This window comes from Chenopodium quinoa, unplaced genomic scaffold (assembly GCF_001683475.1).
Source record: "Chenopodium quinoa cultivar QQ74 unplaced genomic scaffold, ASM168347v1, whole genome shotgun sequence".
Taxonomy (NCBI): domain Eukaryota; kingdom Viridiplantae; phylum Streptophyta; class Magnoliopsida; order Caryophyllales; family Amaranthaceae; genus Chenopodium; species Chenopodium quinoa.
In genome coordinates this window covers 6,387,644-6,413,385 of record NW_018743850.1, presented here as the reverse complement: position 1 = coordinate 6,413,385, position 25,742 = coordinate 6,387,644, and the positions used below count along the sequence as shown (strand labels likewise).

Sequence of the window (25,742 nt, the reverse complement as noted above, 5' to 3'; positions counted from 1 at the left end):
TGGACTGACCTTTAAAAGATAATTAAACCAATATTATTAATTTAGAAATCCGAAAATAATTAATTATTCAAATGATTAAATGCTTATATTTGGCGCCAAAATTTTAAATTCATTTTGGCTCCAAATTAAATAATTCAAGAAATTATTAAAATATCTTCCCAAAATTTGGGGTATTACAAAAAGGGTTGAAAATAGTCTAATTTTCAAAAAAATTATAGAAAACCCTATAAGAGAGGAAGAGAGGAAGAGGAGAGAAGGGGAGAGAATTTTAAATAACATAGGGCTAGTTTACTAGACTTGCTTATTTAATGGTGCAATAGTTTTAGTTATTTGTATTATATGTTAATTGTTTGTGAGGTAGTTGAAAGAAATATAGTAGTTTTTCTAGTAATTAAACGTATACTCAATAAATAAACATACCAAACAAGGCTCGTGTATGCTAATATTAAAAAATAAATAAGAGATGGTCCTTCAAACTACAATTTTAGGCATTGATATGTTTGATTATTTAGCTCAAATATCATGAAATAGTAAATTATTAAACCTAATTATTATGTTATATGTATACCTGATTGGACCTGATCAACCTAATTAGACTTAATTAGCCTTAATTCCTCTTAAACTTATTTTTAAATGTAAACATAACATATATACCCTTAATTTAGGGTTATTTTCATTAACTTGGGATCATTTTTATCAAATCCTCATACATCATATAACCATTAACAACTGTTAAATAAATCATTTTCGTTAGTGTAATAGGGGTTACTTAGTCAGTGTTAAAGGGTTAGTTCGTCAGTATTATAGGGTTACTCGGTTAGTGGTACAGGGATTACTCGATCAACATTATAAGGGGTTACTTTGTTCTTTTATAAGTGGTCACACGGTGTGGCCAACTACACACAAGACGGACGGTTTATTTATATAATCCCTAATCATTCATTAATCAAAATTTAAACTCATAATTTTGGCCCTAATCGCATAAACAATTAAAACTCAAAAGAAAGAAAACAATAAATGTGATACGAGTACGATTTAGCTAGCTTATTATTATTCCCTCGTCTCTCTCCTAGATCTGAAACACGCACACTCACTCACACACCCCAACATAATCATAATTCCAACCAAAAAAACTGATTACTCCGATTTTTACTCTTTCTCTCTCTTCGTCCGCCATTGTTGAATCCCTAAGCTTTCTCTCTCCTCCATTTTCATTCTCTCTCCGTACTATCTGTATTTTGGTTTCTGGTATTTTTTGGTACATTGAATTTTTTCGAACATTGATCACTTTTTTCGATTTTTTTGGAGGATTAATTTGTTCGATCCTAAAAGTTGGAGATCACATTTTCGTGAACCCTAGGCGGAGTTTGAGGTTGTAATGTTTGTTTGAGTAATTAGTTTGATTAAGTGAAGAAGAAGGAAGGCTGTGATCTGGAATTCCGCTGATTTTCAGGTTAGATTTTAATTTTTTAAATGTGAAATTTAATGTTATTTTGGAGATTAATTAATTTTTACGAGTTTGATTATTGTATGATTAATTGCGTAATTTTGATTGAGATCTGTGTTTGCGTAATTTTAGGTGGAATTGTTGGTGCTTGATTTGAGAGGTTATGCTTTTCGAAATTCTGAGAGATTTGGGATAATTAGAGTATAAATAAGAATTTAGTTTAATTTTCTGGGGAATTGTTGGTGTTTTCAGATGAATTTTTGAAGGGGGAAAAGGTAGAAATTGGACATGAGAAGCTCTTGGTTTAATAAATTGTCGCTCATTTTTGGTCATAGAATTCGGCATAATTGGTTCCTTTTGTGCCTTATTAGTATTCTTGCATTAGTTGTTATTATAGGCTCATCATCGTCATTGAGAGAATTCGATTCGATAGGACCTCCTCGATTTCCCAATGTTTACACCAATTATAGAAAGTTGAAGGAGCAAGCAGTAGTTGATTATTTTGATTTGAGGTTTCTTGCGTCGGGGAATAATCCTAGGCAAAAGGAGCTTTCCCTCTGTGGGAAGGAGAAGGAGAAGGAGAATTATGTACCTTGTTATAATTTGAGCGCGAATTTGAAGGCGGGGTTTAAAGATGGTGAGGAGTTTGATAGACATTGTGAGTTGTTTCGGAATGAAGACCGGTGCTTGGTTAGGCCTCCGAAGGAGTATAAGATTCCCTTGCGATGGCCTGCTGGCCGAGATGTGATTTGGAGTGGAAATGTGAAGATCACGAAAGACGATTTCCTTTCTTCTGGAAGCATGACTAAAAGGTATAAATTTATCTTTATAGTGCTACATTGTGTTAGGTAAAAATGGCTTGGCTCACTAATTTATAGTGAACTTATATTTCTCAACTTAATTCACTAGGATGATGTTACTGGAAGAAAACCAAATTGCTTTTCACAATAATGATGGGTTGATCTTTGATGGCGTGAAAGATTATGCTCGCCAACTTGCAGAGTCTATAGGGCTTGGTAGTGACTCAGACTTCCTTCAAGCTGGTGTAAGTCTTCCACTGAATTACTTCTGATGAGGTTGTGCTTGAAATGACATGTTTTTATTTGCGCCAGCCTTTTGAATTAGAGGGACTAACTTCTTTCAGGCACCTTATAAGTTTGTCTCTCTTCTCAATTACAGGTGCAAACTGTGCTTGATATTGGCTGTGGCTTTGGAAGCTTTGGGGCCCATTTAGTTTCTTTAAAATTGATGCCTATTTGTATTGCTGCTTATGAAGTGACTGGAAGTCAAGTTCAATTGGCCCTTGAGAGAGGTCTTCCAGCAATGCTTGGCAATTTCAGCTCTAGGCAACTTCCATATCCATCATTGTCATTTGACATGGTACACTGTGCTCAATGCGGTATTGATTGGGATGGAAAAGGTAATGAATGACGTTGTTCAATTGATTACTGCTTGTATTTGAACCTTTTCTTTGTATTTTTGGACTGTTAATTTGGCTTATTCTTTCCTATGCCATAGTCAAATTGGAATAAAAGCATAACAGGACTATACCAAATATATATTTTCTTCCACCTACACTCGGGAGTACATAAATATATTCAGATTGAAGTTGTGAAAAAGGTTTTGCCTGTGTTGCAGGCTCTTGCTGCTGTAGGTAGGGAAAGTTCACTGTTATGAATGGATGGGTTTTGATGTACCGTTTTTTTTTTCTAATCTCACTGACCTCAATTCAGAAGATATGAGTTTTTTTATTAGAAATTTCAATTTAAGCTATATTAGTTGGTCTCGTAGATTAGGATACAACCTGCTATCTGTTCAAATATTTTTCTAGTCGTGTGGATTTATCAAACTGGATGAGGCTTCTCATTACAGATCTGTTGTGATGGCAAGAAGTTTAGTATTGAGAACTGTAGAAGTCAATTCTGAGGACCTTGAGATTGGTAACTAAGATAGCAGTGGCTAATAATGGTATTCCTGTGTGCTTTGTGCTGCATAAATGTTTATGTCTTCTGATGGATGGCGCAAATGTGGAACTCGCTATGATAGTGCTTTTTACTTTGGGCAAATAATGACACTTATTATAACATCTCAAACTGATTTAGTATTAAAATCTTGCCGGTTTAGCTTCTTTGTCATTACTATTATAAGCTATGTTAATCGGACACGGCTAAAATCGTGAAGTGTCCGTGTCGATACGACACAGAGACGCCTGTGCACTCGAACACTTTCGTTAAGAGTAGAGAGGAAAAAAGAGGAGAAACATGAAAGAAAAACACATCTTGTTCGAAAACCACCATTGATATAGAGAAGATGGAGAGAAGAAGATTGCCAATTTATTAGGAGATTTCATCGAGGAAAGAATTAAAATAAAAAAAAACAGGGGTGGAAGTGATGAAAAATTTAAAGCTTTTGTAGTATATAATTTATTTATATAAATTTAAGTGATGTATTGATGTGTCCCTGTACCCGTCCAAATATCGCACAAGAGTCCCCGTGTCCTAAAATTTTGGAACTTGCCGGATCGGACACTTGGACATATGCCCATGCCCGACACCCGTTCCGGAGTCCACGTAACATAGATTATAAGTGTATGTATGCCCAATTGTGCAGTCCATGTTTGATTGATGGAATTTTAGCCCGGTGGAAATTATAATCAGTGCCTATCCCATGGTGACTTGTAGTAAATATTGTTAAGGTAGAACATTATCTGCTGTTAAGATTATTGTTGGAAAGCTTGAATTTGATTGCCTTTGCACAACTATTGTTCATTTTTCCATCCTAACAATGGTTGTGAACAGATGGAATGTTTGTTATAGAAGTGGACCGGTTGCTCAAGCCTGGAGGTTACTTTGTTTTAACCTCTCCTACAACCAAACCACAAGGAAGTTTGTTGGCAACAAAGAAAGGCAATATGTTGACTCCAGTTGAAGATTTCACTCAAAGGATTTGCTGGAGTCTTCTGGACCAGCAAGATGATACTCTAATCTGGCAGAAAACTGCTGATGCACATTGTTATGAAGCTAGGTAAGGGGAAGCTACATTGGAACTTATTAATATTCACTTTGGTTGTTGTGGATTTATTATCAAGTTGTTTATGTCGAATCATGTTGACTTCACGCCATTATGCTCATGTTGTGATGATTTCATGGTTTATTGATTTCATTGACATACCATTCTATATAAAAAAAAAAGGCTCATTCTTCTTTTCTTGGATTTATAGGAAACAGGGGCTGCCTCTTTGCCAGGATGAGCATGAAAGTCAATCATATTACCGCCGCCTTGTCAAATGCATCAGTGGAGCACGCAGTAAAAGATGGGCTCCCATTCGTAACAGGTCCAATGGTTCTCGGTTGACCTTGGAAGAACTACAAGTACATGGAAAGTATTGCTTCAATTAGATTCTTGCCCTAAGTTGAAACATGTCAGTGATCAGACATACTGAAATACTGTTTTGCTGACCACCCCCCCCCCCTCCCCTCCTGCAGGTGTTCAATATGGAGAGTTTTATGAAGAGAGGGAATATTGGAAGTCGGCCCTTAGAAACTATTGGTCGTTGCTTACCCCCTTGATATTCTCAGACCATCCAAAACGCCCTGGTGATGAAGATCCATTACCTCCATATAACATGGTACGCAACGTAATGGACATGAATGCTTTTTATGGGGGTTTCAATGCTGCACTTTTGGATGGGAAGAAATCAGCATGGGTCATGAACGTAGTTCCCATAGGGAGTCGCAATACACTCCCCCTTATACTTGATCAAGGCTTTGCTGGTGTTCTGCATGACTGGTAAGGCTTTATGTCTACAATCATAATCTCTTAACACCTCTTGGACCAATATATCATTATCAAAACTATTTACTTTATATGCTGATCTCAAAATATGCTGTAATGATTGTACTTTAAATACAAGTCTAAGTATGTACTCTGTAGTAGTTTCTGTAATTTCTATGAATATATGCTGAGAAGTTAATGGTCAATGTTGGACCTTGAATAACATAGTGTTGTCTGTTGTATATACAATATGGAAGGAGTGTATCCCTCTGGACTCTGGAGAGTAGAGTCTTGTAATTAACTAACTGATTATGTTCAACCCCAACTCCCTTTGCTCTCTAATAGATGCTTCAGTTGCTTTTCATGGTTTCCAATGCCCTCCTTTAATATATGTAGCTACATATAAGAACAGTTTTCTATTTTGGTATTTTGGGAATTACACATCGAAATGAATTTAAGAAGACTCTGCATGTATACAGTTTGTGTGTATACTACTAATACTAGTGCAAAATTAAAATGGGTTCCATCTATGACCTTGAAAAAGCTAATTTGAAAACAACTATTGGAGAATGTATGAAGTATTAGTTTTCACAGCTGATTAAAGATTGCTTGATATTTGAAGCTGTAATTTTATATAAAAATATTTTCTATACGTAAGGTCTATTGCTGATTGGATGAAAGTTCGGGGGGAGAGTGGGACCATGGAGGGGTTAAACGAGGGAGAGGGAGACCGAAAATGACTTGGTTGGAAGGAGTTAGGAAGGATATGAAGTATATGGATTTGCATGAGGATGAGGCATTGGATCATAAGGGATGGAGGAGGAATTTGGTTCATGTAGACGACCCCACTTATGGGATTAAGGCTTTGATTGATTGATTGATTGTTACCTATCTCAGTATAAATCACAAGGAATTTGTTAATATTTGCTTTACTTTAGTTTTGTAAAGTTTTTTGAATTGCCTTGTAAAAGGGATGTTAGCTCTTATGCTGAAGTATATGAGCCTGCTTCATTGGAGTAGGATGTCAGGATGTGGTTGTTTCTTTAGTATTATATTGCAACAGATGACATTAACATAGTGATTTATTTTTAATTTGGGTGCTTATCATGTTAATCGATTTTTCTAGGTGTGAGCCTTTCCCAACTTATCCTCGAACCTATGACATGCTGCATGGCAGTGGGCTTCTTTCTCTCCTCAGTTCAGAGAAATGTGGTATGATGGACTTGTTTTTGGAAATGGATAGAATTTTACGGCCAGAGGTATGCCTTTCTGTTATTGCTTTGTGTATCTGGAAATGAATTTGTTACATTCTTTTCTATTTGTTTGTATATATACCTTTATACACTATGAAGAGTGGGGTAAGTGAGGATGGAGAGGTTTTCTCAATTTCCATTCCCCTGTTGTTGAGGTATGGGTGGAAACAAAGTATTAGGAATTGTAAATACATTTTCTCTGTTATTTCTGTTCACGTGTATCTATGCAGTAGTTTGTATAAGCTGACGTTTGTCGTTTGTGTTGTTGCTTATGAGTTTTGCTACACGCATGGCATGAAGTTTGACAAAAACCTTGTATTTCCTTACTAGGCTTGGGTTATTCTTTCTGATAATGTTGGAGCCATAGAAATGGCAAGGACACATGCCACTCAGATTCGCTGGGAGGCCAGGGTGATTGATCCACAAAATGGAAGTGATCAGAGGCTTCTTGTATGCCAGAAGCCATTCTTGAGAAAATAATCACTTTATCATCCAGACTTCCACTGCAGGGGCCTCTTCATTGTCAACTCTGGTAATTTATCTGAACTGTTTATGCTTTGTGCCATGATTTAATTTACAATGCCAGTGCATGGACTCTACTGCTAAAGAGATTTTTTGTAGCCATGAACTTCTGCTTATTATTTTCTTGTCAATATTTTTAGATGAGTTATATAAAAACATGCCTGGTGACTTTAACACTTTATTCAAGAATTCACTATTTAGTATGGCATTACAACTACTTATACTGATTGCTAATATGCCAAAGTTGCAATGTATAACGGTTAATACTGGTGGCAACTGTATTCTGGCTTTGTGCTAAGCTGTGACTGATTTTCTGCAAAAGGATGTTATTAGTGAATGTGTAACAGTTAATTACTCCTATATAATTTATGTACAGACGAATAAATCAATTCTATGTTCATTTTCTTTCCTATTTACTACATGTCTTCTCGAAAACTATAAGATCTTTAGTTTTTAGGCTATATAGCAATATTCTTCAGCAGCATAACTGACGCACTGATCTACTCTTTGCTTATTGTAAAGCAGAATTCACATGAATATAGTACAGAAGCTGCTTGGGCTATTGAGAATTAGACGAATTTGGCTGTCTTCATCCTTGACTATGGGCAGGTTGAAGTTGTAGATTAGGAGAATATATTCATTGCAGAAAAAAAAAAGCTGCAAATTTTTTTGGCCTGGCATTTGTAGCAATTCATTCTTTTTTTATTTTTTTACCACTCGTCCCACAAGTTTTTGTTTCCGTTCCTGTATTTTATATTTTTCATTGATTATTTTTTTTTTATTTTTTTTTTTATTTTTTTTTTTGGTATTGATCGTTGTAACGGTGAATTATTGTCTATCTGAAGAGAGCATAGCAATCGATATGTAACAGGTGATATCCTTTATGATTGGAAGAGTGAAGCTATATTTTTCTAATCATAATACTGTTATTGCTCAGAGCTGAATTATAGATACCACAGATTTAAAGTTATCCTATCTTATCCAAAATGGTCTCACAAGTCACAATGCTGTGAAACTTTTGTCCAGCAAGAAGACATGATATCTCTCAGCCTTTTTTTTTTTTTACTTATTTTTTGAATATGCTTACATTATATACATTGTAAAAATCTAAAAGGGTTATCAGTTGACATCCTCGTTGGTCGCTGACCTTATAAGTGTTGTAGTTTATAAGTGTGTTTGTATTTTAAGGTATACCTCGCATAGGCTTTCATCAGGCATGCCATGCTTCAAACAATCAAACGTGGGCAGATAATGAATCAGTTAAACGCTGCAGCTTCAGCAACCCAATTTTTATGTTCTGAAGTCCTTCGATTTTTGGAGTGCTACTGTCATTTCCTGGTCCATATTTCTATTAGACATTGCAGAAGTATTGTGCAATATATGATCTCATTTGAGACGACCGTAGTGTAGGCGTGAAACCCCTACAATGCGCCCCAGCCCAAAAGTTACGTGCCTCAAAGTGATTTTATGATGATTGAATTGACAAATATGAGTCAAACCAAAGAATATGTCACCTAAATATATATAGGTAATTCGAACGACATGTTGCCACCTCTATTAGCCGCGAAAGGCACTAGGCCCATTATACTTGTATCATCCCATAATACAATTTTGATCAATTGCTATGAAGTCAATATGTCAAAACTCGAATCACATACTATAGCGTCTGTAAGTTATAAATCCATATTTTTAGTGTTGGGTTTACTGTTATGTTAGCAATTGAAATTTAAAGATCTTCACCCATAGTTTCGCGGTTAAGGATCCTACCATTTGCATCGACAACTTGTGCATCAATAATGTTATCGATGGATAAGCCATATTGCCTTAGCATGTTCCCATAGCCACCCCCACTAAAGTGGCCTCCGGCGCCAACAGTGAAGTCCTGCAGGGAAAGCATGGACCTTACTCTTTCGAGCAATGTTATAGTAAAGTTCACCAAGAGTTGCTCCGGCTTCAATAGTAGCAGTCCCACTTGGTATGTCAATATCGGTGGATCGAAGATTGAACATGTCAAGGATAACAAAGGGATTATTTGAGACGTATGAGAGGCCTTCGTAATCATGCCCTCCACTTCTAATTCTAATTTCAATCCCACTTGTTTTAGCACATATCACGGCTCCTTGGACATGGGACACGTCCAAGGCCGTGACTATTGCTAGAGGTTTTGGAGTAGTAGACGTGTTAAAACTACTATCTCGTATGTAGCTATGAAGAACATTTAAGAACGAAGAGTTTGTACTAGTGTAGATGGTGTTTCGGGTGAAAACAATGGGACCTTGCCGAAGGTCCGCTGAAACGGAGAAGGCTGGATTCAGTCCAAGTTATGTTGGGCCGAAGGTTTCCTGCACAGTAAACACACGTAAACTAGCCTCGGGGGTGTTGCCGAGGAAGGCCCCTCCGATGCTAAAGTCAGTACAATGTGTAAGAAGAGGACACTATGCAAGAGAGTTTGTTGCTTGAGGCTTTAATGGAATATATCAGAATATATGAATGAACATATGAATGAACATATGAATGGCTTTTATACCTCATCATACATGGAGAGGTTGGGCCTTAGCCCAATTGGCTTGCTTTGTGGGCTGACCTTTGACTTTAGCACAATTGGAGAGTTGAACCTTGACCTTGGGCTTTTAATTGGATCATTTAGTGCCTAGGCCCAATTGGACTAAATTGGACCCAAACAACTTGCCCCCCAGACCCGATTTGGAAGGATGACGGGTCGGGTTTGATTTAATTCAGAAAAGGAGGGAAGTAAATGATTTAATTAATCCAAAATTTTGAATTTAAACCGTAATTAATGAGATAACAACGGTTAAGGCGGATGATTGTGGAAGTTGGACGGATAATGGGCAGTTTAATCACAAGATCATGTGTTTAACGGTTACTTAATGGAGTATTTAAGAGAAATTAAAACGCAGACTCCTCGTATCCCATTCCTGGAGATATAAACAGAGGCGCGTCATCTCTCCTCACTTATTCACCAACACAAACCCAGAATTCTCGAGAGAGAAACCAAGAACCCGCATCAAAACTTCGCAAATTCCCCGAGCATTAAGCTTAGAAACTGAGACTTGCCACTACGAACTCGTAAATCGGCAACTTTCGCTTCAGATTAAGGTAAATTCCTTTGATTTCAGTTTATTTTTCTTCGAATTCGAACTCCTTCCCCTTTTCTTTCGACTTTTTTCTTCGAAATAATCAATGGCAAGAGGAGTTAGAGGTAGAGCCCGTGCTCCAAGAAGAGCAAGGCCGATTCCCGATCCTAGGAACAGGATTGGGACCTGGAATGGACAAAGGCCAGAGTCTGACCCTGCTGAAGGGATTAGGGCGACTCCCCTTTCCTCGGCTCCTCCTCAGAGAACGGAGGAGCCGAGCGCTTCTGGACGGGATGATGAAGTTCCCGCTGTCCTTTGGGATATCCTCCCCGGGTTTTCAGAATGGGAGAATGCCGAAGTTGCTTCGGCCATGATAAAGAACCGCCCCTACCCATGGTGGGTGGAGAATGCCGATCAATATCGATTTGCCGAGCAAATTGAGTTGCATTACGGCATTTTTGAAGCTGATGGGTATTGGTGCCGAATGCCCTCGGCATCCGATAGAATCCATCGTCCACCCCCGGGGTATGTGGGGGTGTACACAAGACAGCTTCAGTACGGGCTGAGGTTCCCTTTGGACGTATTCGTCCGAGACTTGCTGATCCATTACAACATCTCTCTATGTCAGTTAACTCCCACCAGCATCCGAAGGGTGATGACATACTTATGGGTCTGCAAGTTCTTCAAGTATGTGCCGAACCTGCACTGCTTCAAAAAGCTCCATCGGCTAGTGCCAAATATTCAAAGTGGGCACGGAAGCCATGGTTCTGGGTGGTACCGGATTGAGTCCCGACCCCAATACCTAACCATGTGGCCAAACGACTCTTCAGACAAGGACTGGAGAGGTCAATGGATTTGGGTTAGGGCACCCACAGATCCGGGCCACCCTTGCGTCTTCAGCGCTCCCCGGTACCTCGCTGAGCCTGATCCCGAAATGGGAAGTCTAGGTCCCCCCGCAGATAACGGGGCGAATCCGAACCTTGATCAGCAACATATCTTCGACAAGCTGCCGAACCGGGGGGGCAGTGGTCGAATGCAGCATATCCCGGAGACTTGGCTCCCCGATACGCATTACGTTTTCCAAGAGAACATGCTAGCAGCTGTTGGCCTCAGCCGAAAGTTTAAGGATGGTAAGCTTCTTCGGCTGGGGCCGAGGCTTTTTAACTATCTCTTTTTCTTCTCTCGCTTCGCTTTTTTATGCTGTGCCAACCTATCTGAACTAACCTTTCCCCTTTCCTTCTTCAGAGCGGGACGAGACCAACGTTGGCATTAACTACGCTCGTCTTGGTGTCAACCGAGAACGAGTTGTAACTGAACGGGCCCCGTCTATCACTGAGCCGAGGCATAGGGAAGTTCATCTAGACTCTTCCCACTTCCAAATTGAGGCTGTTGCTCTGTATCAGAGGCAGAAGCCTTGGTGGAAGAAGAGAGACCCCTGGTCTCAGCTGCTGGACGAAGAAGCTGAAGCTGCCCGTACAGCCGAAGAGGTTGCACGGGTTCTCGAAGCTTGCAAAGGAGGAGAAGGGTCCTCCAGAGCTGCTGAAGCAGAAGCTGCAGCTAGAGCAGCTGAAGAAGACGAGGCTTTGCTGAAGACCTCGGTGAGCTTTCAGACTTAACTTTGTCTTTCTTTTTTCTTTTCTTTTTTTTTTTTTTTTTTTTTTTTTTTTTTACTCACATTCTTCCTCCCCCTTGTCTGTTACAGTCTGAAGAGAGTAACAGACATAGAGAAGGGAAAGCTCCTGTTCGTCCCGAAGACCAAATACAAGGAGAGTCTTCAGACTCAGATATGGACGAGCAGCCCCTTTTGAAAAGGCGCCGAAGGATGGCCATCATCGGCCCTCATGATTTTCAGCGGAGGCCGATGACCATCGGCGTTGCAATAAGGGAACCCGAGGAAGGCAATGGATCGCCGAGGGTTCCCCGGCCACCATCCCAATCACCTCAAAAGACCCCGGGGGCCGATGACCATCGGCGTTGCAATAAGGGAACCCGAGGAAGGCAATGGATCGCCGAGGGTTCCCCAGCCACCACCCCAATCACCTCAAAAGACCCCTCCGCCACCTCCTGAGATGGAGGTGGATCAGAGAACTCCCGAATCTAAGGGAGCGGTCCAAGAAGAAATTAAGGAGAGTGCTGCTGAGCACGAAAACAAGGATGCCGTGATGTCCAGTGCTGAGGGCTTCACGGCAGACATCGCAAGAGAGGTTGAGGCTTTCGTGCTCACCCCTGAAGAAGAGGAGGTCATAGTAATTGACTCCTCTGAGAAGGATGATGCTGAGCCATCCAAAGCTAATCAAGCTCCATCGTCATCCTTCCCTTCCTTCCAGACTCTGCAATCTGGAGAAATGGGTTTCTCGGCCCCCCGAATTCCAATCCCAGACCACATCTGGGACCTCATATGGGGTCAGAACCGAGAAGGAGTTGCAGCCTACTTCGGCGATTTTGCTGGCATGTCCGAAGTAGATAGGGCAAGGATCTTGTCGCTGAAGGCCACTGCTGGGATGGGCGAATCCAGCAGATCAGTTCCTGACCCAGCCAGGTCTAACCAACTGCTGATGATGCAGGTAATTTTCCTTGTCTTCATTTCCTCTGAAATTCAGCTCTATTTTTATTATTATAAATATATATGTATTTTTTATTTATTATTATTTTTTTGTCTTCCTGTTTTCAGTTCGTGCACAATCAGACTCTCACTGTAGAGCTGATAGATACCCTACAAGATAGGGTAGACGCTGCTGTGCACGACAAGAAGGTAGCTGAAGAGGAATTAAAGCTTGCTAAGCTGAAGCAAGCAGCAGCTGAAGAGAAGCAGCAGAAGGGTGAGGAGTACGAGAAAAGAGCTGCTGAAGCCCTCAAAACCTTCTGCGACGCTATGGAGAAGGAAGTTTTTCCCCCACTGATGGAAGGGGAAAAATTCCTCCAGGAGCATATGGGAGTGGACGTCTCCAAATTCAAGGCTGCTGTTGAGAGCCGTATTCAGGAAGGAGCTGCTGCACAAGCTGAAGTGCAGCAACGTCTAGAAGCTCTTGAAGCCAGCCGAATGGCTGCTGAAGAGCTGCTCCAGGCGAAAGATGTCCAACTCTCAGAGGCTGCTGTTGCTGCCGAAGCTCAGAGAGCTAAACTCCATGAGGCTATGGATCAACTGATGACCAAAAAAGTTGAAGTGGCCCAGGCTCAGACAAAGGCTTCCCAAGTTCAGCAGGAGCTGAATGAGCTGAAAGGTTCCTCCTCCAAGCTCGCTGATGAGCTGAAGAAATCCAAGGAAGACTTGGAGGAGACCTAGAAGAAGCTGGCTGATGCTGAGGCTCTACTCAAAGTTCGTGTCTATACCCAAGAGGAATATGAGATGGGTTTCAGAAAGGGTTCAGAGTATGCCGAAGAGTCTGCCTTCATGCTGAACCAAAGCTGGACTGGTCTAAATGTGCTGAATGGGTCCAGAATCCCGAAGACCCTCATATGAAGTATGCAACTCCAGTCAAAGCTGAAATTCTTAAGGCTGAGGAAGCCGAAGAGGAAGCTGAGAGAATGGAGTTGGAAGCTGAACAGAGGGAAAGGGAGGCTCGGCAGAGTGCAAAGCCCGCTTCTTCTGCTGCTGGGGCTGAGGCCACCATGGGGCTCAACGCTGATCAGTCTGATCCTCAGGTTGAAGCATAGGAACTCGGGCAGTCGTCTTCAGAATCTTGCGGTTCATCATGCGCTTAACTTTAGACTTGCCGCTTTCTGAATTTTTTGCCTTGTTTTTTGCTTCAGCTTGCCTTGTCGTACAACAGTTTATTTTTTTTGCTTATGTACGTATTTCGGCAGCTATTATTTTCCGCTTGTGGGCGGCTGCCGATACAGTTTAATTGAACTTGTAGCTCAATTTCTGAGCATGAATTATTAATCTGATGCTCTTTTCTTCAATTGCTTTGTTTTTGAATGCTTTACTGTTTCTGTTTCTTCAATTCTGCCGAACATACTTCAATTCTGCCGTACATACTTGCACTGAGAGTGCTTCTTGCCTACCCCCCAGAAATTGAAGTATGACTTCAGCTGAATAAGCAATTTCTTCACTTCTTCAAAATGGGTATCCGAAACACAGGGCCAACTGAAGGCAATGCTTCTGGGATACAAGTCTTACTGAAGATTGACTTCATCTGAAAGTTGGATATCCGAAACACAGGCCAACTGAAGGCAATGCTTCGGATATTAGCTTTCTGGGATACAAGGCTCAGTTAAGGCAATATCCCAGAATTGTCCATGGACTCATGTCTTTGGAGAACAAGTCTTACTGAAGTTTGACTTCAGCTGAAAGACCAGTGTTCTTTAAAAAGACGCATATCCGAAACACAGGGCCAACTGAAGGCAATGTTTCGAATAATGGCTTTCTGGGATACAAGGCTCAGTTAAGGCAATATCCCAGAATTGTCCATGGACTAATGTCTTTGGAGAACAAGTCTTACTGAAGTTTGACTTCAGCTGAAAGACCAGTGTTCTTTAAAAAGACGAATTTTGTCAGCCATCTGAAACCCAGTTACCCGAAGGCGAAGGTTTCAGACGAGGCTGATTTAAAAATTTTCAACTGTTGCTGTTATCCTTGATTTTCTGTCTATCTTTGAAAAATGCATACCCGAAACACAGGGCCAACTAAAGGCAATGTTTCGGATAATGGCTCTCTGGGATACAAGGCTCAGTTAAGGCAATATCCCAGAATTGTCCATGGACTCATGTCTTTGGAGAACAAGTCTTACTGAAGTTTGACTTCAGCTGAAAGACCAGTGTTCTTTAAAAAGACGAGTTTTGTCAGCAATTTGAAACCCAGTTACCCGAAGGCGAAGGTTTCAGACGAGGCTGAATAAAAAACCCTTAAAGAGTAGATAGAACAAAGAAAATTTTGAAAGGATAAAAAGTTGTAAACATTTATATAAATGGCGGCTCCAAGGCCTTTCATTAATTCAAAATGTACTTACAAAGATTGTTCTGCCCCGAAGGGTTTACACATGGTATTTTTTCAGTACATCAGCGTTCCAGTGATTTTTCAACTCAGTTCCATCCAACTGCCGAAGTCGGTATGTCCCTGGCTGAAGCTCATCATAAATTTCATAAGGTCCTTCCCATGCAGCTGAGAGTTTCCCATGGATTCGGCCTTTCTGAACTGCAGCAGCATTCCGAAGGACAAGGTCTCCAATTTTGAGAGGCCTTGCATGGACCCTTCAGTTATAAAATTTGCTGATTCTCTGCTTATAGGCGGCCATTCTGTCTCGGGCTGAGTCTCTTACTTCGTCGAGGAAATCGAGAGATTCCCTCATCAGTCGCTCATTCTCAGCCGAGAAGTGGTGCACTCGAAGGCTCTCAGAGCCAATTTCCACTGGAAGGACGGCTTCGGCACCATACACCAGTTCAAAAGGTGAGTGGCCCGTTGCCTCTTTTTCAGTTGTCCGAAGGGACCAAAGGGTTCCAGGGAGCTCCTCTAGCCATTTGGACTTTTGATCTTCCACCCTCTTCTTGAGGGCATTTAAGATCTGTTTATTTGCATCTTCGGCTTGTCCGTTACTTTGCGGGTGGCATACTGCTGAATATGCCAGTTTGATGCCGAACTGATCTGTATACCGCTTCAGCGGTAAGTTATCAAATTGCCTCCCATGATCGAAGACAAATACTCTCGGGATGCCAAAGCGAGTGATGATATTGATAAGTCCTATTTTGCACATGTTTTAGGTGGGTATCTAAGCTCATTTTATTACAAAATTAGAGATCTTTGGTGCATATTTGCATTATTTGCTTAAGTTGTGCTCTACTACTCTTCGTTTGTGTGTTTTGATGAATTTCAGGTGATTTATATGCAAATGGAGTATGGTTGGCTAATATTGAGTATAATAATCATGGAGTATGAAAACATATTGCTTAAGAATATCAAATCATGTGTTCGAGACGAACTTGAGTGAAAATGAAGCAAAACGTTGATGAAATACTTGACAAATATGACACCTGTTCACTATTATGCTCATAACTTTTGATATACAAATGATAATGGAGTGATTCAAATTGCATTGGAAAGTAGACTTGAAGACCTTTCCAACGATATATTACACGCCTCAAACAGAGCTCCGGATATGAAGTTATGACTGATTTAAGATGAGTTAAATACAAACTATTTGCTGCAGCCTCTACGTGCCCGATCGGGCATGGTCCGCCCGGTTGGACCGGGCACATAGGAGTTAGATGATTTTTGGTATTTTCGAAGGTAGAAAGCAATTTATGAAGACCGCCCCACGCGCCCGATCGGGCAAGGTCCGCCCGGTTGGACCGGGCACGTGGTGGAAGAAGTGCTACGAAGGAAAGCAACTCCGTACTCTCACCGCCCGATCGGGAGGTGCTTGCCCGGTTGGACCGGGCACAGTTATGCGACACTCCGTATTATTATTTTCTTATTTTTAGGTCATTAAGGGTATAAATACCCCTTGTAATCTTCATTAGAAAGGAGTTTTAAGTTTTCCATTATTCCTCTTTCTCTCTCTAGAGTTCTAGTTTATTACTTTGAAGCAATTTTAATTCTTTCCATTAGATTTGAGCATTGTTTTTCAACAATTTAATTCCTTTCAATTGAAGAATCCTTGGTATTCACTTCTACTTCATTCTCTTTCAATTATAATTGCTTTTCAATTATGTTTTCCATATTCATGATTGTTATTGTTTCTTTCAATATGTGTGAGTAGATTTTCTATTCCAAGATCTAGGGTAGCCCAATTATGATTGATGCATGAATTAAAACTTTAAATTCCCCAATAATAATCCCAATTGACATGCTTAATTGATTGTGTTTATGCCAATACTAGATTAGGAATAATTAGTATTGTTATCATCCCTTTGTTCTTATTGCAACGGAAGTTGGGTATTAACGGGATTAGGTTATTCCAATTAAGGGTTTGAAGATCATCACGGAAGTAGATGATTGAATAATTAGGAATCTAGGCATGGTGTTTAATGTCCCTTATTCGCTTGATTCCACGGAAGTAGGCTTGATAGTTAATTTGGGAAGCCATTGATAACTTGGAAGAGACCTTTGGTATTATTATTAGGGATTGCTTTTCTTCTTGTCAATTGATTTATATATTGGGGGTAGATTTATTAGTTTATCAATCATAATCGTGGTAATGCTTGATCTTGGATGCTTTAGTTTATTGATTAATATTTCCTCTAGTTAATTGTGTTATTTAATATATTAGTTGATTATTATCATCCATTATTGATTGGTGACGTGCTTAGTGATTAATTGAGTCTGATTAATTGAATGAACCATAGTCTCTTGGGATTCGATCCTTACTTGCCCTACTACACAGTTAGAAGGAATAGTTAGGTTATTTTTGTTAGGTACGCGATAAGCCTATCAAATTTTGGCGCCGTTGCCGGGGACTAACGGTTTTCATCTAATTATTTGTGATTCGTTTTTGCTAAGATTTTGGTTTGTTGCTTTGGCTATTATTAACTTCTTTTTCTCTTATGAGTTGATGATATACATGCCTTGGAGATGGATGATTTATTGTCACGTCTTGCATCTGGCCATTGTTCTTGTTATTATCTTTATCATGAAAACCCTGATTGCCCTTATAGTGAGTATTTTGTTCGAGCTCCGGATGATTTTAGAATCTTTCCATTCATATATGATTATTCTAAAAAACGGTTTGTTCTAAATGAAATTTATTGGAGGATTCATGATGAATATTATCATAATTTGTATAATACGTCGGAGGAAGAATCATTTGTTGAAAAACCGATGGTTAAAGAGTCATTGGTTATAGAATCAGTGGTTGAGGTATCATTGGTTCCAATAGAAGAAGAATCATTAGTTGTAGAACCATTGGTTGAAAAGTCATTGGTTGTAGAACCAATGGTTGAAAATTTTTTTTCTTTTGCTAATGAACTTATTCGTGAGCGTAAAATAATAGAGACGTTATTGGGTGATGATAAAGAACAAGACTACCTCCATGTTCGTTCTATTAATTCTAAATTTTTAGCGGAGGAAGCAGAAGGTTGTGGTGTATCTTCATCTTTTTCTTTTGATTTTTCTTTTTACCTTGAGTTATCTTTGTGTGCTCCTAATCTTTTCTATGTAAGGATTACTGTGCTTGCAATTGAGCCCTATATAGTGCTTAATGAAATGTTTGCAGGAGCGTATGATAAGTTACTCAAGGCGTTAAATTCTTCTGATGGAAGGAGAATGGTCAAGCTTAAGACCTTGATAAACTAGCGCTTTGCGGGAGGCAACCCGTATTTCATTATTTTTATTTTAGTCTTTTCTAATTTTTGTGTGTTTTCATTTTTCTTTGATTCTTAGAGAGGTAAGGAGAGTACATCTTATGCTTGTGGGAGTTCTCTTGGTGCAGATTTTGATCTAAAAGGCTGATTTAAAAGGAGAAGAATTCGCTGGACTGCGTTCGAGTTCGATCAGGAAGAGCTCGCCCGATCGGGCGCGCGTATGGATCAGCAAAACTGCTCAATTTCGACAGGCCATAACTTTCTGAGATGCATTGCAATCCTCGAGGCTTTGGTGACATTATTTTGGGTGATGATGAAGATGAGGTTTGACTACAAGTTTCCCTTTAAGACAATGAGGACATTGTCTGATTTAGCTTGGGGGGAAGTTCTTGTGTACACAAGGTACATCTTTCACTCTCTCTTTCTACTTTAGTGTGTTTTCACTAAGTAAGGTTTAATGCTTTCTTCTGGAAAAAGAAATGAAAAATAAAAGAATCATGATAATGAACGGCCAACGGCCATTGAACTACCTCCCTGTGCCCCTATCCTTTATGCCAAAAGGTTTTGATTTATTTTCGATTGAAAGACTTGCATAGTGGACTAAAAGATCATGATTTGACCTTGAATTTGTTGATCCCTAGTAGGAGTCAAGGTTATTTAACTATGTATGATTCAGGAGCTTGACTGTGTTAACCGTGAGGCTTGAGCCTTATATATTCATTCTTGTGTGTGTTTAGTTCCTGGTGTAGCATTGATCTTAGTTTTGACTTTAGACTCTTAGTAGTGTGTCGTAATGCATTGCACGTGCACATTGAAATGACGAAGGCCATGTTCATTAGGTAGCCTCCAGACAAAATTAGAACATCAGTTCCCTTCTTGCTTACCCATGTTGTAGCTTGACTATATTTTTCATTAACTCCACAAAAATTACCCCTTGGCCCCAATTTGATTACTTTTCCCAAGTCTAGCTTGGGGGAGCTATTTTATGCGGTATTTTTGCGTGATTCTGTTTCAAGTTGCAATTGATGCGAAAATATTGAAAAGAAAAGGAAGAAGAAGAGAAAAAGTGAGAAAAGGAGGTTTGATTGAATTACTTGAAAAAAAAAAGTAACATTTCTTGAAAAAGAAAGAGAGAAATAAAGAAAAGAAAGAAAAATATTTGGAAAAAGTTTCAAATGAAAAATTGTTGGATTGAAATAAAAAAATAAAAAGATAAAAAAAAAAAAATAAAGAAATGAAGCAAACAAGTAAAAGAAGGTTGAAGAGTTGAGAATGTAGGTGGATGAGATGATGGTTGTGTTTTCATTGTAATTGGGTTTGTGTTTCATTGATCGAAGTTGATGAATCGAGGTGTGACTCATCGCATTTGATAGTTCCCCCCGGTTAGACTATTATAGCTCTCATTCCCCAAATTATTGTCCTACCCATTCTTATTCCCGACCTACGTTACAAGCTTCACAAAGTCCTTCCGATCTTCGTGCATAGCATTGCGTTCATGTGAATTGAGTCTTTTGTCAAAATGCTGGAGTATATGTTGCATTTCAAGTCGACATTGACTAGGTTGAGCGTTATTATAACCCTCTAAACACGCGAGTGTTGTGAGATGGGGGGATTGCATTGTTGGTGGGGATGGTGAGAGATCGAGCTCATTTTTAGCTCGCCACATAAAAAGTGTGTTGAGTGACCACCGATGTGAGATACTCTAGTCTTCGATTCTTGAATTATAAATGGTTGGTCTCATTTGACGATTAATTAGGTGGATCGACGGTTTGAGTAATTTGATTGGTTGATTAGGATGCATGCTCGTTTGATTTCGATTTTGAATCCTTGTTTGATTTTGCATTATGGGGTGAAGCATGTTGTTTGGTTGTTGATTGTTGTTGATTATTGTTAATTGTCTTGCTTGAGGACAAGCAAGAGTTTAGCTTGGGGGAATTTGATAAGTCCTATTTTGCACATGTTTTAGGTGGGTATCTAAGCTCATTTTATTACAAAATTAGAGATCTTTGGTGCATATTTGCATTATTTGCTTAAGTTGTGCTCTACTACTCTTCGTTTGTGTGTTTTGATGAATTTCAGGTGATTTATATGCAAATGGAGTATGGTTGGCTAATATTGAGTATAATAATCATGGAGTATGAAAACATATTGCTTAAGAATATCAAATCATGTGTTCGAGACGAACTTGAGTGAAAATGAAGCAAAACGTTGATGAAATACTTGACAAATATGACACCTGTTCACTATTATGCTCATAACTTTTGATATACAAATGATAATGGAGTGATTCAAATTGCATTGGAAAGTAGACTTGAAGACCTTTCCAACGATATATTACACGCCTCAAACAGAGCTCCGGATATGAAGTTATGACTGATTTAAGATGAGTTAAATACAAACTATTTGCTGCAGCCTCTACGTGCCCGATCGGGCATGGTCCGCCCGGTTGGACCGGGCACATAGGAGTTAGATGATTTTTGGTATTTTCGAAGGTAGAAAGCAATTTATGAAGACCGCCCCACGCGCCCGATCGGGCAAGGTCCGCCCGGTTGGACCGGGCACGTGGTGGAAGAAGTGCTACGAAGGAAAGCAACTCCGTACTCTCACCGCCCGATCGGGAGGTGCTTGCCCGGTTGGACCGGGCACAGTTATGCGACACTCCGTATTATTATTTTCTTATTTTTAGGTCATTAAGGGTATAAATACCCCTTGTAATCTTCATTAGAAAGGAGTTTTAAGTTTTCCATTATTCCTCTTTCTCTCTCTAGAGTTCTAGTTTATTACTTTGAAGCAATTTTAATTCTTTCCATTAGATTTGAGCATTGTTTTTCAACAATTTAATTCCTTTCAATTGAAGAATCCTTGGTATTCACTTCTACTTCATTCTCTTTCAATTATAATTGCTTTTCAATTATGTTTTCCATATTCATGATTGTTATTGTTTCTTTCAATATGTGTGAGTAGATTTTCTATTCCAAGATCTAGGGTAGCCCAATTATGATTGATGCATGAATTAAAACTTTAAATTCCCCAATAATAATCCCAATTGACATGCTTAATTGATTGTGTTTATGCCAATACTAGATTAGGAATAATTAGTATTGTTATCATCCCTTTGTTCTTATTGCAACGGAAGTTGGGTATTAACGGGATTAGGTTATTCCAATTAAGGGTTTGAAGATCATCACGGAAGTAGATGATTGAATAATTAGGAATCTAGGCATGGTGTTTAATGTCCCTTATTCGCTTGATTCCACGGAAGTAGGCTTGATAGTTAATTTGGGAAGCCATTGATAACTTGGAAGAGACCTTTGGTATTATTATTAGGGATTGCTTTTCTTCTTGTCAATTGATTTATATATTGGGGGTAGATTTATTAGTTTATCAATCATAATCGTGGTAATGCTTGATCTTGGATGCTTTAGTTTATTGATTAATATTTCCTCTAGTTAATTGTGTTATTTAATATATTAGTTGATTATTATCATCCATTATTGATTGGTGACGTGCTTAGTGATTAATTGAGTCTGATTAATTGAATGAACCATAGTCTCTTGGGATTCGATCCTTACTTGCCCTACTACACAGTTAGAAGGAATAGTTAGGTTATTTTTGTTAGGTACGCGATAAGCCTATCAGATATTCTGCCGGATAAATTTTCTGACAGTTTGCTCTGTAATGTTCGAGGCTGCTTCGGCCTCGATCCATTTACTGAAGTAGTCGACACCAACTATCAGTCATTTTTTCTGGTACACAGCCTCTGGAAATGGTCCCAGTATATCCAGTCTCCATTGGGAAAACGGGAGTGGATTAAGGATCGACTGAAGATCCCTTGCTGGCTGATGGATAACTGGAGCGTATTTTTGACATTTTTCGCATTTCCGAACCAGCTCCTTAGCATCTGCGATCATGGTGGGCCTGTAATATCCAGCCCTCGGTGCCTTGTGGGCTAAGGTTCTTCCCCCAATGTGGTTCCCACAGATGCCGAGGTGAATCTCCCGTAGGATATAATCTGCATCTGTTGGTCCCACGCATTTCAGCAATGGGGCTGAGAAGGACTTTTTCAGAAGTTCCCCCTGAAGACAATGAACCTAGAGCTGGTTCTCTTCATCTTGGAGGCCAAAGCTTTATCTTCAGGAGTTTCTCCCCGAAGCTTGAAAGCTAGGATGGGGTCCATCCAACTAGGCTCTGGGTCAGCGCAGCACACTTCAGGTGCTTCGTCGACACTTCTCTCTCGACGCACTTCTACATATACAGATCTGTTCAGCTCGGTAAAAGATGAACTAGCAAGTTTGGAGAGTGCATCGGCTTGAGTATTCTGACCCCTTGGGATCAGCTGAACCTCAAAAGTTTTCAGCTCTGCAATGACTGATTTGATCTTGGCAAGATAAGCTATCATGGAGGGCTCTTTGGCCTCGTAGCTGCCACTGATCTGATATGCAACTAGCTGAGAGTCTGTTTTTAAGCAGACATGATCGGCTTCCAGGGAGATGCACAATTCTAGGCCGGCGATTGCTGCCTCATACTCGGCTTCATTGTTCGAGGCCTTAAAAGAAAACTTTAGTGCATACTCAAAGGATTTGCCTTCGGGAGAAGTTATCACTACTCCTGCCCCTGAACCGTTTTCGGTGGAAGATCCATCCGTAAACACGGTCCAAACTTTCTTTTCACTGTCTAGCGCTTCTTGGTATGAGCATTCGGCCAGGAAATCCGCTAGAGCTTGAGCCTTAATGGCAGCCCTCGGACGGTAGCTGATGCTGAATTCGGTGAGCTCAAAAGCCCACTTGGCTAGCCTACCAGATTTTTCAACCTTGCCGAGAACTTTTTCCAACGGCTGATCAGTTAAGACCACTATCTGATGGCAATCAAAATAGGGCCTCAGCTTCCGAGCAGCTACTACTACTGCGAAAGCAACTTTCTCGAGTAGTGGATAGCGAGTCTCAGCATCCGTCAGTGTATGACTGACGAAGTAGATCGGTTGCTGACTTTTACTCTCTTCCTTCAGCAATACTGCGCTGATAGTGGCAGGGCTAACGGCCACATATAGGTATAAAGTTTCTCCTTCAGCTGGGCTAGCCAGCGTTGGGAGTTCAGCCAGATGCTCCCAAAGCTGTTTAAAGGCGTCTTTTTGCTCTTCCTCCCAAACGAGCTCTTTTGTTTTCGGGAGTTTCAGGGCTTTGAAGAAAGGTAACCCCTTATCCGAAGCTCTGGAAATGAACCTCGAGAGGGCTGCCATTCTTCCGGTGAGCCGCTGAACATCCCGCTTCGTTTTCGGCTCAGGAAGGTCGAGTGCCGCTTTGACTTTAGAGGGATTGGCATCAATCCCCCTTTTGCTGACCATGAACCCAAGGAATTTCCCTGACTTCACGCCGAAGACACACTTCTTCGGATTCAGCTTCATTTGATGCTTTCTCAAGGTGGCGAAAGTTTCAGCCAGGTCCTTTACATGGTCCTCTGGTTTTTTGCTTTTGACGATCGAATCGTCAACATAGACTTCCATGTTTCGGCCCTTTTGATCGGCGAAAACTTGATCCACCAGCCTTTGATAGGTTGCCCCCGCATTTTTCAATCCGAAGGGCATCATTTTGTAATTGTACACCCCAGCGTTCGTGACGAATGCTGTCTTTGCTCGATCGTCGGGGTGCATAAAGATCTGATGATACCCCGAGAATGCGTCCATGAAACTAAGCAAGGCATGGCCACTTGTCGAATCGACTAGCTGATCGATCCTCGGCAAGGGATAGAAATCCTTTGGACAAGCCTTATTTAGGTCCGTGAAGTCAACGCACATCCTCCAGGTACCATTGGGCTTCTGAACCATCACCACATTTGCCAGCCATTCTGGATATTGGCATGGTTCGACGAATCCTGCCTCCAATAATTTTTTGACCTCGGCTGCGATGTCTCGGTTCTTATTGGCGGAGTAATTCCGCTTCTTTTGCTTAACTGGTCGACACGTCGGGTCAACATTAAGCTTATGGGAGATGAGGTCTGAACTTATCCCGGGCATATCAGCTGCCGAGAAAGCAAACACATCTCTGTTGTCCCAAAGGAGCTGAATAAGTTCACAACGGGTGTTCGGATCAAGGTCCATCCCGATTGTTACACATTTCTCACCGTCTCCTTCGGCCAACTCAACTGTTTCAGTCTGTTGGTCCATGTCCATTGCCGATGGACTGGACTCTTCAGAATCTGGCCTGCTGCCAATGTCAGCAGGTGTCCCAGTCCTTTTGTTCTTCGGCTGGCTCTCTGAGTCTTGCGGCTCAGCTGAAGAGCTAGCCTTTTCCCTTTCGGGCCCTTTTTCTCTGGGCACAGATCCTTGGGCCGAAGCACTTAGGCCTTTTGGCTTTTTTGTGCTTGGCTCTCTTTCTTTTTCTTTGTGCTCCTCATCCTTGTCGTCATCTGGGCGACTACTGGATGGCTTGAGGTAGTTGCACCTTCGGGCGTCCTTTTGGTTGCCCTGTATCCTTTCGGGGAAGCCGGCGTCTGAGACGTAAATCATCAGCTGATGATAAGTTGAGACGACCCCTTGGATCTCGTGAATTATGGGTCTCCCCAAAATCACGTTGTACACTGAAGGAGCGTCGATGACCAAAAATTCAATCATGACGTTCCGGGCTGCCTCATCGCAACCGATGGTGACAGGAAGTGTCACCTTCCCATCTGGATAAGTTGAAGCCCCATTGAACCCGGATACCGGGTAGGGTACCGGCGTAAGGTGCTTGGGCTTCAGCTTAATTTGATTGTAGGCCTTTCGGAACAGAATGTTTGCTCCACTGCCACCGTCAACAAGGACCTTACTGACGTCGTGGTTGGCCACCGTGGCGATGATCACCAACGGATCCTCGTGAGGGAACGTAATCCCCCGGCAGTCGGCGGCTGTGAACGTCATGTTCGGCACCGGCGACTGGGGAGATTGAATGTCAGCGTTGTTCACCTGGTGAGTCAAAGCTCTAAGGTGGCGCTTGTGCTCCCTCCGAGAGTATATTCCTCCCGAGATAACATTGATCGGAGGGAATTTCCCCTCCGGCTTTTTACTGTTTTTCCGGGGGGAAGTCGAGGTCCTGCCGAGGGTCCTTTGCTGACCTCTCGGATTCTTTTTTCTCGCGGTGATCCGCGATGTATTTTTTCAAGTATCCCTTCCGGACCATGTCCTCTATCTGGTCCTTCAGTTGGATACACTCCTCAGTGTTGTGTCCCGAAGACTCGTGGAACTCGCACCACTGATTTTTATTTTTTCGCTGATACTACTCTGGGAGTGGTCTCGGCTTTCGGTAACTCTGCTCCTCCTTCGTCACGCTGTAAATTTTGGCGCGTGGAAGAGAGAGCGGAGTGTAGGACTCGTATCTGCCTGTGTATGAGGCAGATCTTTCCTTCTTTGGGTCGATGGCCAAAGATTGCTCCGGGGCCTTTGAC

At 40.9% G+C, this 25,742-nt stretch overlaps 1 protein-coding gene across 2 annotated transcripts; it reads left to right on the top strand.

The window, feature by feature from the left end:
* Positions 1 to 911: 911 nt before the first annotated feature.
* Positions 912 to 7,949, top strand: LOC110686130 (probable methyltransferase PMT5). 2 transcript variants are annotated; one of them, XM_021862712.1, is made up of 10 exons: positions 912 to 1,453; positions 1,580 to 2,259; positions 2,357 to 2,492; positions 2,627 to 2,867; positions 4,246 to 4,471; positions 4,668 to 4,825; positions 4,933 to 5,236; positions 6,348 to 6,480; positions 6,805 to 7,006; positions 7,519 to 7,949. In XM_021862712.1, exons 2-9 carry the CDS (start codon positions 1,736 to 1,738, stop codon positions 6,952 to 6,954), a joined length of 1,872 nt encoding a protein of 623 aa, XP_021718404.1. In that variant the 5' UTR covers positions 912 to 1,453; positions 1,580 to 1,735; the 3' UTR covers positions 6,955 to 7,006; positions 7,519 to 7,949. The 2 variants fall into 2 exon arrangements, with proteins under 2 accessions (XP_021718404.1, XP_021718403.1); XM_021862711.1 differs by having other exon boundaries at positions 914 to 1,453; positions 7,522 to 7,949.
* The last annotated feature ends 17,793 nt before the right edge of the window (positions 7,950 to 25,742 follow it).

What these genes read in the sequence shown, in the direction of transcription:
- LOC110686130 (XM_021862712.1), top strand. Translation starts at nt 1,736, where the DNA reads ATGAGAAGCTCTTGGTTTAATAAATTGTCGCTCATTTTTGGTCATAGA. An exon ending in GCTGGTGTTCTGCATGACTG is followed by an intron (nt 5,237 to 6,347) that starts GTAAGGCTTTAT and finishes CGATTTTTCTAG; the next exon opens with GTGTGAGCCTTTCCCAACTT. An exon ending in ATAGAATTTTACGGCCAGAG is followed by an intron (nt 6,481 to 6,804) that starts GTATGCCTTTCT and finishes TTTCCTTACTAG; the next exon opens with GCTTGGGTTATTCTTTCTGA.